Genomic DNA, 17,658 nt, shown 5'->3' with positions numbered 1-17,658 from the left:
GTGACTGCCGGTGCTTTTGGGTTCCTGCTCTGGTGTGACATAAAGGCAACAGATAGACATGACCGTGGATAGGAGGAAGACTTCATCACCATAGTCACTATTAATCACCCAGGGCCATTGTGGTCCTGTCCTGTAAACAGCGCAAGTGCAGGCAGAGAAAGAAGAGAGGAAGAGGGGGCAGGGTGGCTGCAGGGAGAAAGAGGGGAGAGAATGGTTGGGGATCAGCCTGTATGCCCGCCTCAGCTCCTACTGCGGGGCTGGGGAACAGTGCTGCTGTCTCAGTGTTTGTCCTCCGTGTTCTCCCAGATCCCGGATCCTGAGGTAAGAACCTGATACATCACCTTGTCCTCCACAGGTTCCTCTCAGAAAGAGCCTCGAGGTTTCTAAGTGACGAGTGCAGGTACATCGGCGTTTTAAGGGGAAGCCTAAATGTGTACGATTAATGCTCCTTTGTATTGCCGCCGTAGTTGTGTCTTGCCTTATTGGAGGAGGAGAGGGTGAACCTATGTTGAACCCTGATATATTATATGGGCTGACATGAACAGCCATGTCACACATGTTTAAATGGGTGCTCTTAGAGGGGAGCTAGGTGACTAGTACTCGAAGGGTTTTCGTGCTTTTGATCGGGATAGAGAAAAAAGAGTTACATTCAGAGAATTTGATTAGACCTGGCTACAAAAATGATCTGAAGTCCATTTTCTTAGGTATGAAACAATAAATGATGACTGCATGACTAAACATTCTTATAACATCAAGTCAATCAGTAGTAGTCAACTACAGGAACATGAAAGTGAATGAATTTTGTGTTGAATACTAATAGTGTGATATTTAATGTGTTCCACAAGGAAACAATATACCAATGTTTATCTATGACTCATTTTTGCATCAACATCCTCTGAACTTCAGTTTGCAGCAAACAGGTTTAAGAGAAAGATGAGAGAAAGCACGAGAAACTTCTAGTAACAGTCTCCCTCTTGGTGTTTGTGTGATGCCTTTTAAGAGCTTGAGACAGAAGATGGTTAATAAATAATAATAATGTTTGTTGTTGCTGTAGAGGACAGCAAAACTATTTTCTAGTAAGCATGTGCTAAATGTAGAATTAAATATAAGGCTTTAGATTTCAGGAAATTGTTTGTCCATATTCTTTGTGCATAATATTGGTCCTGTACTTCATTACTTGAGTAATTGGCCTTTTGCGCTTATATGTTGAGTCATTTTTAACCAAGTGCACACTTTTCTATTTTTAGGTATTAATCCCTTGTTCTTATACTAATGTTCCTTGATTAGTCCCCAGAGGTCTTCCTTAGCGGAGCAAATCAGAACTATTATTTGAGGGAGAATATTCAATCAAGGCTTTGAAGATTTAACATACCAACTAATCAGCCAAACATCCAACAAATAAAAATGTTTTATAGATTTAGGTATGTAATCATTAACATTGGGGTTACTTGAGGTCATTTTGTGCTTGTTGTTTCACTGAAAGAAAAAAAAAGGCAAATAAATAATTAATAAAATAAGAAATGTCCTCAGGAAGAAAGTACTTAGCATTACACAATCACTCTTAAAGAAAAACAGTTGTTTTATTAGATGTGCAAAATATCCTCAATAAGTGAGTTGCACACACACACACACACACACACACACACACACACACACACACACACACACACACACACACACACACACACACACAAAACATTTTTTGGCAACTTCTCTGTTAAAGATCACAGCCCTTCTTGTATCCTGCTCAGTGCATAAACGGTGCAGACACCCTGAAGCCGTGTACACTGTCACATTTGGCGTGTTTGCTTGTTATCAGTTCTTTTTAGACTAGAGTAAACAAACTGGTCCTTTTGCACTGGCGCTTTTAAAGCAAGCAGAGATATCCTGGGAAGTTGACGAGCGCTTGTTTTTAATTTCTAGTATGATAGTGACATCTCTCATCCTTTTTAGTATTTTAACTGACTTACCCTTCCCATCAACTGTTTCCTTTTCATCTCATCCTATGCTGCTGTTTATCACGTGTATGATATCACCATTTTAGTTTATTTTTGAAACTTTGATTTTTTGTGGTTCATCTCATAATTCTGTTACACATAAAGGCAACAAATGCAATAATGTCCATTTTCTGATCTGTTCTCTGTTGGTTTATGGACTAAAGTGTAGAGTTTCCAAAACAGCCTTGTATCATCAAATCAAGTGATCGATACAGAGGAGACAGGGAGAAATCTACTCAGTAATTTTATCAGGGAACCGGCCCTCTGATGGCTGTGGTAGTACCGATCCAAGTCATTGATCTAGCAGGAAGACAAACGCATACTACAGCCAGTTTCTACACTTATTGTTCCCTAATCCACAGCTCTGGAGAGAGCTTTGAAATCACAAAATAGTTGGTCTTGGACGGTAACAAGAAAAACTTTGTACAACATGCGAGACATCTCAGAACACTGAGAAAGTTTATGGAAAGCAGGCAACTTGTGCAACACATTCACTGCTGTCACTGTGGGTACTTGTTTTTAAGGGGGACCATGTAAGTTCACATCTGGCATGGAAACATACAGGGGGTTTGGGGAGATTTCCTTAAAGAAATACTAAAGATCCTTTTTATGGAGGACTGAAAGTGTCATTAAAATGTTAGAGAAATAAAATGCAGTCACACTAACAGAATGTACAATATGAAAACATACATTCAGAATAAAAATTAATCAAAAGTTAAATATTTGACTAAATTACATATTACTTTTTAAAAATTATAGTATATGAGATTTAAAAAAGATTTTGAATATGAAGCAACAATAAATACTTTGCATAAAAATACAATTTGATCATCTTAAAGTGTTACAAATAAATCTAAGAACATAATGAAAATGTATATTAAAATGCAGTTTTTAAAAGAGAGCTACAAAACATTCACAAATTGTTTTAGGAATGGAGCACATGGATCAACATGTATAGGAAAGACTAAATGAGAGGAATACAGGAATAGGAAGCAGGGGGTTCTGTTCAATTTCTCTTTTCAAACTACATTTTATTATTGTAATTAATTATTTACTCACTACATACTTATGGATGGCTTTATGTTTAAATTTAATATATTTTTCATTTAATACATTTGGTTTATTAATATTATTAATTAATTAATTAATTAATTATTATTAATACATTTAGTTTATTTAATTTAATACAATTTTTCATTTTAACAACATATTTATGGATTAATATATTATTTGAAAATGATTTCAACAATTTCTGTTCCATTCACTAAGTTAACAAGGGAATTAGTTTTTATTTATAGCTATTTATTTTCTATTTATTTACTTATTTTCCAAATCCATATATTTATGCCTTTTTATTTATTTATTTATTTTATTTTATTAGCCTTTTTATTTGTACGATAATTGATTAAACAATTTTGTTAGAAAATGCTCTGATAATTGTTTGCTTTGTCTCTTGGGATTTTCTTACAGTACATCTATATATCAAATGTACTGCATGCGTGTGGCTGTCAAAATGTGTTTCTGTGGCCCAGTGAGTGTGATTTCACAGGTGTCATCAAACTGAAAGAGTTCAAAGATAAGACTCAGCACTGCCTACTGATGGAATAATGTTGTAATGACTACTGTGTACTCATGAGTTGGTGGTGACGGCATTTAGGGTTGATACGATCCCAGCACCAGATGGTGTCTATAATTATATGAGTTCATTATATGGGTTCATTTTGATATCAGCTATAAACCTTTAATGTTTTATTATCATGAAATTGTGTTAAGAAAATCTACAATCTGTGGACATGTAAACATTTGCCAAAGTATCCTTGCCAGGTAAATACAATATGAGCTACACTGTAGTTGTTGTTAATAACTGAAATGATGTTGAGGCGCTAACATTGCTCGGAATGAAATGTGAGGCTGTACAAGGACATACAGTACAAGGATGTTGGCAGCACACTTGTAGTAAATTCACAGAAAGGAGGCAGATATTATTCCTTAATGCTTCATCCAGCTGTATGCTGAAGAATCAATGCCCGTCTGACTTCAACCCTTATTTCTTATCTAAATGGTAATGCTTTGTGACAATATGACAGATTCAAAAACTTTTCATTTTACTTTGAGTCAGAAAAGATTGCAGAGTGACTGAAAACTCGAACACCAAGTACTTTACTGACATGCTGCATTGCCTAAAGAATGAAGTATCACAGTGAAAACTAAAAATAGTTCTCTGAAATTTGAGGTCCTCTAAGATCGTGTTGCTCCTTGAGCTTTGCACTGTTGTTAATCCTTTTTTTTTTTGTGAAGATTTATTTTTAGTTTGTGTGCAGATATATAAAAAACAGTTGATGCTCTCTCTCTCTCTCTCTTTTGCCCACAGCTTTTACCCACAGATCCCCCAAAGAAGCCCGACCCTGTCACTTCAGAGACCGTTATTTTCTGGGGGCTGCGGTTATGGCAGGTCATTGGTATCTTTTCCATGTTTGTTCTGGCAGTTGGTTAGTATATCTCAGGAAATCACTTTGTTGTCACCTTCACAAATCATTCATAAAGAAAACAGCTATCTTGAGATGTAGCCGCAGAATGCAAATGTCCTCAATTATGAGTTCACGATGTGATAATCAAGCACAGTGTGATTGATTATCACAATAATACTGATATTATGTCAGCAAATGGAACAATTTCACTAAGCAGCTGATAAGAACAACTGCAGGATGAGGGCAGAGATACTTTGTTTTGTTTGTTTGTTTGTTTGTTTTATTCTGGCAGATTTGTTTCAGAAAACAGTTCAAGTCTTCATTCTTATCTGCATTTTGGCCTGAATGGAGTCTTTGGCATGCTCACATTGGCAGTGGTAGCATAATGACATTTAGCAGGTTACACATTTGTTCCCTGATGCAGTTCAGCCGGGGCTAATCATTAATTGCATATTAAAAAGGAATACTGTAGGGGAGACACCACATCATTTGCTTTTGAGATACTTCACCAATCATTTTTTAGAAAACATGACCTCCCGGTGCATTTAGATGAAATAATAATTTTACCACATCCTAAAGAACTTGATTGATAAACAGTCCTAGTGCCACTGTGAAACATGTCACTGTGCAAGCAAAAAAATAATAACCCTGCTTTCATGCAAGCTCTTGGTGCCATGATGGGTTATCATGACCACTGGCCTTAGACACAAAAATGCCATGGGCCTACTTACCTACTCATGCAGAGAGTAAACACTCCATGTGCCCTTTCTGAGAACATGGATTTTGGTTGCACAGTAACACAAGGAAACTTACAACCACGCAGAATGTGTTATTTTGACCTGTTCTATGTATTCTGTATATACAGTATATAATATTTTACAGCACGATTTTACATCTTAAGGATTCAGACATACTTTAATTGAAATAAAACTGGAAACCGGAAGAAATGTCTGACTTAAAGCATTGACTTTCTTCTGGGAAAAGTCACTGCTCAAATCAATCAAGTCCAACTACCAGATCATAAGTGATAGGCTGTTTGGGTGTGTTCGTCTTATCCTTAGATAGTTTCTAACATTGTGAATATTTGCCAAAAGGACTGTTCTCCTTGAAAGGCCCTGATAAGAAGCGACATATTATTATTAGCAGCTTTTTTCTCCACTGGAGTTGTCTTTATCCCTCTTAACCCTATCTGGTAGTGCCACCCCAGGCTTCACCGCTATCACTCATCCCAGAGCTGCAGCCCTACTGTAAACTTGGGCTAGCAGCATCAGGTCCTTCAAGCAGACAGGACTGTAGCACTGACAGAGCAGCTGCTGACAGTTTATGGTTTGTCCACCTACCAAGTCTGCATTTCCCCCATGCACGTCTTATTTCTCTATGTTGACCTTTCACAGAGACATGTATTCAGCCGGCATCACATTGATTTGACCTACTCATCATAGGCTTCTTTTCATAAATAAACTCACACCCATTGTTCATAGACCACTGGGAGTCAATTGACCTAAGTGAAGATACCACAACAGACTCTGTGGGTTATCTGTCTTGGCTGGCTATTTATGAAAAGATTTAGTAAACATGCATTTTCTCAAAAAAAAAAAAAGAAGAAGAAGAAAAAAATGACATCCACAAATATCCATCAAGTCAATTCTCATATTCAAACTACAGTTTTGACTAGAGACCAACACAGGCCAAAGCACTGGAGACACTGAGCAACGGGACTGAATCCTCGAACTATGCAAAATACAGATTTTACAGTGAACAATGCAAAAGGGAACTAAATAAAAACACCGAACAGCAAAATAAAGCGCTAACATAATTGGCAGTACAGTAATACAAAAAACATATGACATCTGCTGCCAGCAATCATCTATCTATCTATCAGCATGCAGACCCACAAAATCAGTGATTCAAAAGTACAATACCTCAATAAAACCATTAAATCCATGAACGCCACAGGTGTAGCTTTTCTGATAAACTCATTTATACACCTACAACTGTTCAATAGGTGATGCTATTCAGTGGTTTAAAAAGTAATTGAGTGTAATTAGTACTGAAAGCTTAATCCATACAGTGTTTAACAAATTTCTTAGACCCTCGCCATAAAAACAAGAAAACACAAATATTTAAGAAATCTTTCAAAACTTGACAAAAATACTTTTTTGTTAAGCAAAAACCAAATTTTGTTCAATTTTTTTGTATCCAAATTTGAGCTGACACACTGCACAGAAAGTAATCAAAAATAACGCACCTGCACGGCATCCGCAATCATGCCCCGCCGACTTAAATATTGTACTGGGTCCTGTGGTTGGGTTGTTGTTGTTGGTGTTATGTTGAGCTGGCAGCGGGAGAGCTGCAGCTCTGAGTGCGAATGTACAGCAACCGTGTAGGGATTAATAAAAACTTATCGAAATGCCACTGGGTCTGCCGTGGACGTTTACAATGTGATGTTTACAACTTATGGTTATTAACGGCGATTCATCTGCTGATTATGTTTTTCTCAATTATTTGGTTTGAAATTATTTAAAAAATCTCAGGGCTCAAAGTGATGTCACCCCAGTGCATGGTTTTGTCCAACCAACAGCCCAAACCTCACAACATTACCCAATTAATGAAAAGCAGGTTTTAAAATTGTGTATAAGACATGTCATCTGCAAAGGCATTGATGGCATGGCCAAATATTTTTGCAATATTTGTGGAATTTCAGTGTCTAGTAACGGTCTCTAAAACATGATTGAGACAAACCAAGAAAACAAGAAGCTGGGAACTTGCAAAGTGGGGCTAACTTGTCAAAGCAGGTGATAGGGAACAAGTTATAGCTTAATGACACATTATTAGCTATTTGATCACCTAATCTACACTCGTTTCATGTGTCTGTGCATGTATGAGAGCCCACTTGCCCTTCATGCATGTGTCATCAAAGAGACTCATGGGGAAAAAGGTACAACAAGAGTAACTAATCCTCCATCGTGTCCACAGTTGCACATGCATACTTCCTGAAATGAATATAATCTCCGCCTGAGAGGCTCTACTTTTATTTTTGCTCCCCTCTGCTCTCTGTTGCACCATTTGTGTGCATTTGTGTGTCCTCTGCTCCACTTGGAGACACGTGGAGAGGAGTGGAGAAGACACAAATGGAGCCACGAGGAGGGGATTTGGTGTGCAGAAGCTTCCCTGACAGTTTTAATCTTTTTAATTGCTTTGTTCTTGATGCTGCTTTTCAATGTGCTGCATATATTTTAAGCATTATGTTATTTTTTTCTTTCCCCTTACCCTTAAAGTCCCGACTGTGTCCTAAACCTCTTGTTTTCCTCTCTTGCTTAAAAAGGCACACACAGTGGCAGTCTCTATGTCTGACTTCATCTTGCAAGAGCTCTTTCCGATACCATGGGAGAGTGTAGGTGGAGGCTGTGGGCAAAAGATGCAGGGAAGAGGTGCAGATTAATTTGCATATTCATCAATGTGCATATACAAAATGAGCCAAAGGTGTTGAGTTACAGCTGAGCCTTTTTAAGACATGAATGAATTATCCTCGTGTACATAAATAAATAAGTAAAAAAAAAAATCCTAAGTATATACTTTGGATCTTTAATAGTTTATTGAGTGCCTGGGGGGTGGCTGTTTTAAAGCTAGGACTATCGTTTCATGCATGAAATGTTATGGTTTTTAAAAATTATTTTAGAAAATTAACTAGATAGTTGCTAATTAATTTTGTGCTCAATCAACCAAACATTTTATCTCTACTTCTATAGACAATGTAATCTGTAAAAGGGCTCTACATGCATGGCTGCTTCTGCTTCAGTAACAAACATAAAAGCATAGCAACAATTTAACAATACAATATACAAAACCTATTCAATGTGCACACAGCGGTTTGTAACAATAGAAAGCCTTTCACAAACTTACACTTTACACTCGCACATGCAGAGACCCAGACGGGCAAATATGACTAAACCTAATCTAACATTCTAACTAGATTCTTCATAACCAGCATTTTGGTAAATAAAGATTAATTATGGATGTTTCATTCACCGCTCCCTGCTGAGCATGCCATGTTTGAGTGATGAAAGAGAGAGCAAGACTAGAAGTAGCATGCAAGATGTAGGATGCTATTAAACATATCCTGTGGCTGTGTACCTTCTCTCCAGCTAGAATTACAAAAGAAAAAGAAAATACACCAATCAATGTTAAAACTGTCACCAGTAAGTCCAATGGATGTGGGGAACTAACAAATGGTGTCTGCGGGGAAATTGAAGCAGAATTAGAGGGACAAAATAAATAAATTTATCACCATTTTAACTTTAAAAAACATGACCAAGCAACAACTGTCATGAAAAACAAAATGAAATACGGCAACAGACTTTGAAGCTGATCAGCTCAACACATCAATCCAGAAGAAAATTCACATTCACCAGGGAGTAGGCAACAAACACCACAGCTCAGTCCCTGTCAGGACAAAGCTCTCTGGCGCTGGCTGTCTTCTCCTCAGCTTAAGTACTACCACAGCTGATTGCTGAGTGGAGCCAGCTGCTCACTGGCTCCACTGGAAGGTGGGCTGTACCGAGACCGGGAAGAGCAACACAGCAAACCAACACAGCAAAACTACAGTTGGCCTGCTAAACATGTAACACAGTTACACTTCATTATGCAGCCATGTGGCTGTGGTGCAACTTCATCACACGTCAGCATCGGTTTCAGTCAGTTAGTCATTGAGGGATGTGTTTAGAACAAGAAGCACTCACAGGCGTTTTTAGACATTTTCTCCCTCTTAGTTTGCATCTTTGTGTAGAGAGATTCATACTGCAGCAGGATAATGAGTCCAAGTGAACCAGGATTAAGGAGCACTCATGGACTCCTCAGTAGCTCGACTTTACTCACCACTGAATATTTGAGGAAGCATTTGTATGCTGACAAAGCAAAACATGTCACAAAACATTCTTTGGAACTTTGTCCGGTAATGGTAGGATAGGGTAAGGTATTTTCTTGCACACACCTCCAGCTTGATTGCTTTCTGTCATCAAAGAATGGGAGGAGGACGACCAAAACACCAAACAAATACAAAGATATTCTGAAATCTATTTATTTTTTAAACATTCAGTCAGAATGTTAATATATATTGTATTTTGCTTATATTCATTTGTAATGTGGAATTTATAAAAATGTACCTTAGTATTCTCAGTGTTTTGGACCCCACTGCATATTGTGACTGCCACTGCCCCTTAAGTTCTTATTGATCATGTAAGGTGTTATTAAAATGTCTTATTCAAATAACGCCACCCTGTCTTTATCCTTGTTCTTCTCTCCTTTAGTCATCACTCTGTGCTGTATATTCAAATGCCGAATTCCCAGAACAAAAAAGGAAATTGAAGCAAGGCATGCACAAAGGCAGGCTGCCAAGAAATACGCCAACACATTAGAGACAGTGCCACCTCTTAATGAGCTGACTGAGATCCCAGGCTGTAAGTACCCCTCTCTCATATCTTTCAAATATTAATATGATAGTATTAGATTGGTTTATAATTGAGTTATAATTGCAAGCAGGTACCAGCTACCAGCTGCGGAAGTTCACAAGAACTGTCCTACTCCTTAAATACTTCAACTACCAGTTCCTTCAAATGAGAGAAATGATGGATAACTGCTTGAATTTTCCATGCATTCTTCTTGAACCATTAGTGAAGTGCACAGAGATAGACAGAGAGAGACATCAGACTCCCTTAGACCAAAGCACATCGCAGACATGGATGGGGGGGTAACACTGGTGACTTCAGTTCTGTATGGATGAGTTACAATAGGAATTTGGGTTTCTATCTACAATCACAGAAGTTTTTCTCTCTAGTATTGCAGTTCTGCTTTGTGATTAAGATCAAGGACAGCTCTCTTTTTACATAACTTATTTTCTAGGATAGCTTTGATTTATTAAACTTTTGCTGTCTCTTTTTTTTCACCTGACAAAATGTTTCACACTTGGTTAAAGTCTTCTTCTGATACTTTCATGTACTAAACTCTTCTCTTCTCTTCTCTTCTCTTCTCTTCTCTTCTCTTCTCTTCTCTTCTCTTCTCTTCTCTTCTCTTCTCTTCTCTTCTCTTCTCTTCTCTTCTCTTCTCTTCTCTTCCAGCTGCCCCTGATGCTTCTGCAGTACAGACACTCTCTGAGCAGGTTCAAACTCAGAGTGCTAACAACAGCCAGCCCTCAGTTGTTAGGGTCAGTGAGGAGCATCCCAGCTCCCTCACTTTGCCAGAGACAGCATGATATTTTCCCCCTCCTTTTCTTCAGCTCTTATCTTCCTTCAGACACTCCTCTTGGCTAAATCGCTTTAACAAAAAAAAACATAGCATGCACATTGGCAGCTGCTCTAAAAGTCCCCTTCTTGCATTTATCACACATGCATCAGCCTGTTCGATATTTAGTGCATCTGGTTTTCCTTGAATGAAATTTAAGAGAAGCTCAACGAGAAAAGAGCATCTCTCATTCAGCTGCTTACCTCATCACTTTTGAACTAGTCAGAAATTAGAGTACCGGTACAATCTAATCTAACTTCTCCAAACTTTGCTTGATAGTGAGTTTTAATGGAGCTGAATAGTAGGTATTGTGCTGCTTCTGTGAATGTAACTACTCTGGCTCTATAGGGCAGCTTGGCTTTTGTAGTCCATACTGTATGTTCTTGTGTACTTATGTCCCTAAATGTCCCAATATTTTTTTGCTTCATGTTGATGAAAATGTGGATTTCAAGACAAAACGGATTTGATCAGAAATTCTGAAGACAGGATATTGCTATTACAAAATCATTGTAAACTGTAATGAACGTACCACGCCTCGTATCTATTGTTTGTGCTCTGTGTTTGTCCCCGTCCCTCTCTGTCTGTTTGCTTCTCCAAAGTGGTTTTAAATAAAGCAAATCAAGCACGCTCTCTTTTTCTAGTGTATATGGACGATCTGCACGGCACTCCTGGGTTTAATTATTTGAACGATTAAGTGTTCTTATTCTTACAAATGTTCTTTGGTGCGTTTCCTCAAAGATGGTGCTTTCTTAGGTAAGAATAATGGCAAATAACCACAGACAGCTGTCACTTCCTGTTCCTCTAGGTGCTATATCATGTAACAGTACATTAACTATTTATTGTAAAAATCAGAAAAAAGAAAAAACAACACAATCAGCAGTCACTGAGTTGCCAGGTGATCATTTATTAAAATAAGACCTGCATTTGGGCACATGATGACTCTGCTGTGGTCAAAGCATCCAGAGTTTTATACTCTCTAGTGTCAACCAAAAAATGTTGGTCCAATATGCACTGGAGTAAATATTCTGTTATTGGCTATAAACTGAGTGACCATATGTCTTGAAGTGGGGCTGAAGGGAAACAAAAGAGTGAAAACATATATGCTTGTGCTAAAAAAAACACACCACAGTACACGGTTTACAAAAGAGGAGCACTAACACACAAGCAAACATGCAAATTGCTGCCTCTCTCCGGGGAATATAACCAGCTGACACAACGCCAAGTTTTTAAGCAGTAAAATCTGACAAACCAAATGGCCCTGTAAGTAAAGAAAATAAAACGAATCCTGTGTTGCTGAATGTAAGACAGCAAATATGTTAATATGGAGCTCAGGATTAAAAGTTTTGCGAGTTTTTTCTTCTACAATGAGGTTTTGATTATGCAAAGCAACATCAAATTCATGAAATGCTTTCCCGAAGTAGGCTAATCGGTAAAAGTAGCACTGAATTATTAATTAAATGTTACAAATGAGGATCAAGAAGTGTCCACTCCTATTTTTTGGATATGTGTGTGGATATCAGATCTGTTTACAAATCAGGAATAAAATAGGTTCATTGCATAAAAGTAAAAAAAAAAAAACATAAAACAAAAACGCAGCTAAACAAAAAGGCAGATATTGTGAGCATCTGTAAAATGAGCCGAGTTGGTTTTCACGCCACTAAAATGTCGGGCATCCTGTGTCACTTGCATGCACCTACTAGCTTCAAGCATATTGGCTCCAAAAATGAAATCTGTGGAAAGAAAGTAGTGAGCATCTCTGGCTTCACAGCCTGTATCTGTTTCAACTACTGTTACAGTGAGAGATGGAAGCCTCAGAGCGTTAGCGTCAACTTATTATCTCTCTCTCCCCATCTCTCTCAGAAACACTCACAGAAGACAGTTGTGAAGCAGTTCCTCCAATTTGTCGTCTTCGCTTATCTACCATCATCTCTCATCCAGAGCTGCTGCTTCTGGAGCTCAAAGTGAATAGTTTCAAGTAGCTGGAAATGAAGACATTCCCGTGTGTCAGCCAGTAGTTGCATCTTTTGTTTGTAAGAAATCAAATGCATTTCTCGCACATCTGCCCCCCTCAGACAGTAAGGAAAACATAGTTTGATGCGCAAAGACTTCCAAAAACAACTTTAGTCTTATTACAAGCCCATCTCAGGGCAAGATAAAAAGTTATTGTTCTTAAACACTCACTGTTTATGATGTCTTTGTGGCCATTTTTAGCTGAATTTGTCAAAATCTTAATACACTTATTGAGATGGAAGTCACTTTTTAATTTTCTAAATGTCACAGCTCTAAAATTCACTAAGCCTTCATGTTTTATCAAAAATTGTGCCAGTTTTATCCACGCTGAACATCTGACATTTAATAGTGAGAGTCAGAGCCTTTCTTAACCTTAAACTAACCCACCGCAGTAAGTAAACAACAGGACACTGGCAAAATGGCACAAAGCCTACATGTCTGACATTGGAATTTAAATGACATATGAGTCTGATGGACATGGGATCAAAATGTTGGAAATTTAAATGCTTGTTTCTGCTCGCCAGGTTCAATCATAACCCGTCTGATAGCTCTAGAAGAAACCAAGAGAAAAGAGCTTTACAGTCGAGGATAATAGCAGAAGACAGCTTCAAAATATGGAAACACAAAGAAATCTATTCACAGACATTCTTATGGTTGCTTGATTATTTTAAGTCAGCTGGATTCACCCACTTCAGCTAAACGGGGGACTGAATGATCTTAGGTTTACTCCGAGTCCCTCTGGCAGCTTTTGACATTTGGTGTGTGTTTGTCATTTGGTTTCTTGGCCTTTGATTATATAGCCAGTGTTTTTTGCAGCTTTTGGAAAAATCATACAAAGAAGAAGAAAAAATAGAAGAAACCATATTTCACTCCAGCTCGTCGTCTGTATGTCCTTTGAGGAATTTTCACAGTTGGTCCTAATGAGTGTTACATTGTTGGGTGCCCATCAATCCTTGTTGGTGGAGTTTATATTCACTTAGTGTTGATAAAGTGTGATAACCTTGGATATATCCTTGTTTAGTGTCTGTCTGAGATTAAGATGAGGAGACTTATACCAGCAACACATCTGGCAAAAATCAAACAAAGACGAGGGCTAATATATAGGGCTAGCGAGCCAGGCAGGGTGATATTTAAGATGAGACAAGATAAAAATACATTTTATTTTACTCAAATGTATCGTTCTCCAATACTAAACTGCTTTTTATGCGATATGCATCTTCAGTAGCTCTGTTGGCCTCAGCCTCAAGATCTCGCCTCCTGAATAATAATGAGCGAAAACAAACCTGATTGTTAACTTTGGCTCTCCTGTTCTCATCTGTTAAGCACTTCAAACAATCCCATTAAAAGAATAAACAGACAATGGTTATTAGAAAAGGTGGAAACAGATGCGCCTTCATTATATTCAACCTACTTAGCCCAACACTCCGCTGGATTAAATTTTCCCACCCAATTAAAATTAGAGGCAGAGAGTGTCGACGATACCTGATGTCGCTGTGAAGCCTTTAACCCTTTTTCTTTTTTTTTCCTGCAGCTGCAAAAGCAGAAGCCACTGAGGAGGTAAAAACAGTTTCTGGGAAGGTGGATGCTGAAAAAGGAGAGAAAAAGACCAAGGAGGGCAAGAAAGAGGGCAAGAGTGCCAAAGAGGGGAAAGGAGATGAAAAGGACGCATCTACAAAGAAGAAGGGTGAAAAAGGCGAGAAGGGAGCATCCAAGAAGGAAGATGGGGACGGGAAAGGGAAGAAACCAGGAGAGAAGGGAGACAAAGGGGAAAAGGGAGCAAAAGGAGGGGCTAAAGGAGGGGGCAAGAAAGCTCAAAAGTAAACTCTGCTTTTCTGTAAATACCGGGAGAAAAAAATCCAATTTTTTCACTGGGAACATTTTGAAACTCTTTTTCTAAAGTGGAATTTGTATATTATATTGATAATAAAATATATGCGGATACATTATTACATTATTGATGTTTGTGTCTTATTAGGATATGAAAAGACAGTAGAATTATAGATTTATTATCTTATTCACAATTCACTGATGAACAATAGAGATCAGAAAGCATCCTCCAATCTCATCTGAAGTTTACACTGGTATCTACAACATGCCTACGTCACAAAGGAGTGAAGAGAGAATGACTGAATGATGTGTCACTGCCCGCATTACAGTATCTAAAGCATGAAGACTATAAAGTCAAGTCCACTGAGTACACTTCGGCACAAGATAAATAAATGACAATGGAATACACATTATACTTCCATGAGAGGTATTTGAAACAATGAAATACAACCTTAGCTCTACGGTTATTGGCCCTATTGTACACTTGATTCCAAAACACAATCTTTTTACATAATACAATCAGAACAAAACACCATATTAAAGGGTATTAAAGTGGTCAAAGAGAATTTTCCAAGTGTTCTTGATTTACAAAAAAAAAAAAAAAAAAAGATCTTCATGCTCTGACATTGCCCGACCTCTGAGTGAAAAACTGGATTATACAACAGTAACATGGTATACTCTTTGATGGTCTGCAAATTAGGCTAACTTTCAGTTGTCACAAGCCTGGGAGAAATGCATTAAATTACCCATTATAAAGGATACAAATGGATGATAGATATTTAAATCTTCTGTGGCAGCAAGGTACGGTAACATGACTTTATAAAGGTTTCCCTCAGTCTGTCTTTTTCTATTTTCATCACTGCGGCATGCAGCCACCTGTAATTACTATTGTAGTCAATCCAGTCAAGCTTACGTCATAATTATAGCAGAATGAAAATGTTCCTTTTGACTGTCAAAAGCAGCTAGGAGCTCTATGGCAAACGGGAATTTGTTATATGACACTGAAATTGTAAGTTCAATCATTCTTGGTTTTGGTCTTTTATATATAATAGCAAAATATTTTTTTAAAGACAAGAAAAAAATAAAATATTACTGCAAAATTAAGACAATCTGGTCACTGTAAACGTGATGGTGGAGGATAATACAAATAAAATCTTCAGTATAACCTCTTCTCTGGCAGCTTATCATGTCTTTTCTCTTTGGTATAATAGATCATGTGAGCTACCCTGCCAATCATGCAGGCTAAGTATAGTAAATTACAAAGATATTCAACTGTTCTGTTTTGGCCTATGTACATAACCAAATATTGCCAACATCCCATAAACCAATACATGAAAAAAACAAAAACATCAAAACAGCTTTATAACATATAACATATCCATACATAGGAACACTTTAAGCTCACAATTAGAATGTATCTCTGATTTTTGTAAACATCGTGACTCGTATATACATCATAGAAGCAGCACAACACTGGACTGACTACCTGTAAAAAATACTGTGTAGTAGTAACTTCAGTTTTTTTTCTCTAGAGCATCACAAATATCACTCCTAGAATCCCACGGGGAATTTAAGACTCTTTGTTTCCTCCTTAAATTAATATTCCTCTGGAATATTAATAAGACTGTTGCCTCCATCCTGTGCCTTCTAATAGGGCTTCATCTTTTGACAACTTTGAGAATATATCCAGTATATACAGTTTTCCTTTGAGTTACATGACGTTACTCAGAGAAAAGGGTTGTCTGCAAAGACATTCTTACTTTGGTGTTTTTAGTTTGGCCGTGTGAGTATTAACATTTTATATGGACAAAAAACTAAGAACTAGTACATTCATTTTAACCATTCAAAATCTGTGGAGTCAGAGGACTGAATACTGGGTGGGGGGAGCGGTGTGTGAACGGAAGAGAAACACAAAATAATCTTTTATGACACACATGGATCCTCTGGAGCAAAAAGCTGACTATGCTAAAACACCACTTGAACAGTATAAAAATAGGTGTGCAACAACAGAGGACTTCAATTACCTGAGTAACTTCCCTTTTACGCTGAAGTGGATTTAATCCAATGCAGAACAAATGAGATTCCACACCAGGAAACATGAACACGTCTCAACAAGTAGGATTAATAGTTTTAAAGCCACATGTAATCTTCATTCAAAACTTCCTGATTAAATTGCCAACATTTTTGCCTCTGAGAGCGCTCAGTACCCACCTGGCTTTACTTTGGTGATTAAGGGTATTCTTGGCCATTGTAGTAACTACAAAACCCCAGTTTTTACTTATGCACAAAAAAAAATGACCACAAGATGATTGCTTCCAGAGGAAACATAAATGAAGAATAACAACAGTTATGGCAGTGAATAAGAAGTAAAGAACGGCAGTCCTCTTCTCAACATTTTACACATTCAGTGTGGCAGGCGGTTGGTGAAAGAGTTATTTGCTGCAACAACGACAGTCATCACCCATCAAATAAGCCCGCAAAAGCGATACGGCCTTTCTGCCTCGAGCCTCATCGCTTGGCAATGTTCCGGCTCAATTCACAGGAGAAAAAAACTGGCAGTGTCGATGCATGCAGGCATCCTGAGACTGTTTCGTGATGATTTTCTTTCCTCGATTTTCACCGACAAAGACAGCGTCCTGCAGGTCACATGACTGTCTCCCTCTCCTCCTCAACCACGGGCGAGGGTTTTTCGTCCTCACAAGGCCGAGTATGCGCAGAATGCTCTTCGGCTGGAATGTGGAGCTCCTGTCCCGATGATGGTATAGAGTTCTCTGACACGGAGCCATTTTTCACATACCCAGGGAGGTTCCTGTGCCCATTCACAGGCGCCGGTCCCAGCCTCGTGGTGAGGTGGAGGCCCAGCGGTCCTCTGGCAGTGACATTGGTAACACTGGTGTGTGATACCATAGGTCCATAGCTGTAAGTGTTACTGCCGCTTCGAGCTTTTCTTTTGAAGTCCAGGGCTAGAGTTCTCCTGCTCCAGGACTTTTTTATCTCAGCTTGCACCTTAGAAGAGAAAATACTTTTTTTTATGCATAAAAGCAGAAGTAAAAATGTGTAAAAGGCAACATTTCTGAGTT

At 38.1% G+C, this 17,658-nt stretch overlaps 2 protein-coding genes across 2 annotated transcripts in view; one reads left to right on the top strand and one right to left on the bottom strand.

Annotated features, from left to right (window-relative positions):
• On the top strand, positions 1–14,572 carry tmie (transmembrane inner ear). The gene is made up of 4 exons (XM_085439220.1): positions 1–321; positions 4,369–4,486; positions 9,772–9,921; positions 14,283–14,572. Exons 1-4 carry the CDS (start codon positions 211–213, stop codon positions 14,570–14,572), a joined length of 669 nt encoding a protein of 222 aa, XP_085295346.1. The 5' UTR covers positions 1–210.
• Positions 14,573–14,736: 164 nt separating this feature from the next.
• pth1r (parathyroid hormone 1 receptor) overlaps positions 14,737–17,658 on the bottom strand; it is a 44,602-nt gene continuing 41,680 nt past the window's right edge. Inside the window, exon 13 of the mRNA XM_085439472.1 lies at positions 14,737–17,584. Coding sequence (XP_085295598.1) covers positions 17,222–17,584 — 363 coding nt within the window. The 3' untranslated portion in view covers positions 14,737–17,221. The remainder of the gene's footprint in view (positions 17,585–17,658) is intronic.

Source organism: Copadichromis virginalis, linkage group LG18, assembly GCF_057382275.1.
Source record: "Copadichromis virginalis isolate Kocher_CV1m ecotype Utaka linkage group LG18, C_Virginalis_male_GT1.1, whole genome shotgun sequence".
Taxonomy (NCBI): domain Eukaryota; kingdom Metazoa; phylum Chordata; class Actinopteri; order Cichliformes; family Cichlidae; genus Copadichromis; species Copadichromis virginalis.
Note: the sequence above shows the minus strand (reverse complement) of the source record. Positions and strands in the feature narration are given on the sequence as shown.

Excerpts from the sequence above, each read along its gene's own strand:
- tmie (XM_085439220.1), top strand. The coding sequence starts at position 211 with ATGGTTGGGGATCAGCCTGTATGCCCGCCTCAGCTCCTACTGCGGGGC. Across the intron at positions 322-4,368 it reads CCCAGATCCCGGATCCTGAG|CTTTTACCCACAGATCCCCC; the intron begins GTAAGAACCTGA and ends TTTTGCCCACAG. Across the intron at positions 9,922-14,282 it reads GCTGACTGAGATCCCAGGCT|CTGCAAAAGCAGAAGCCACT; the intron begins GTAAGTACCCCT and ends TTTTTCCTGCAG.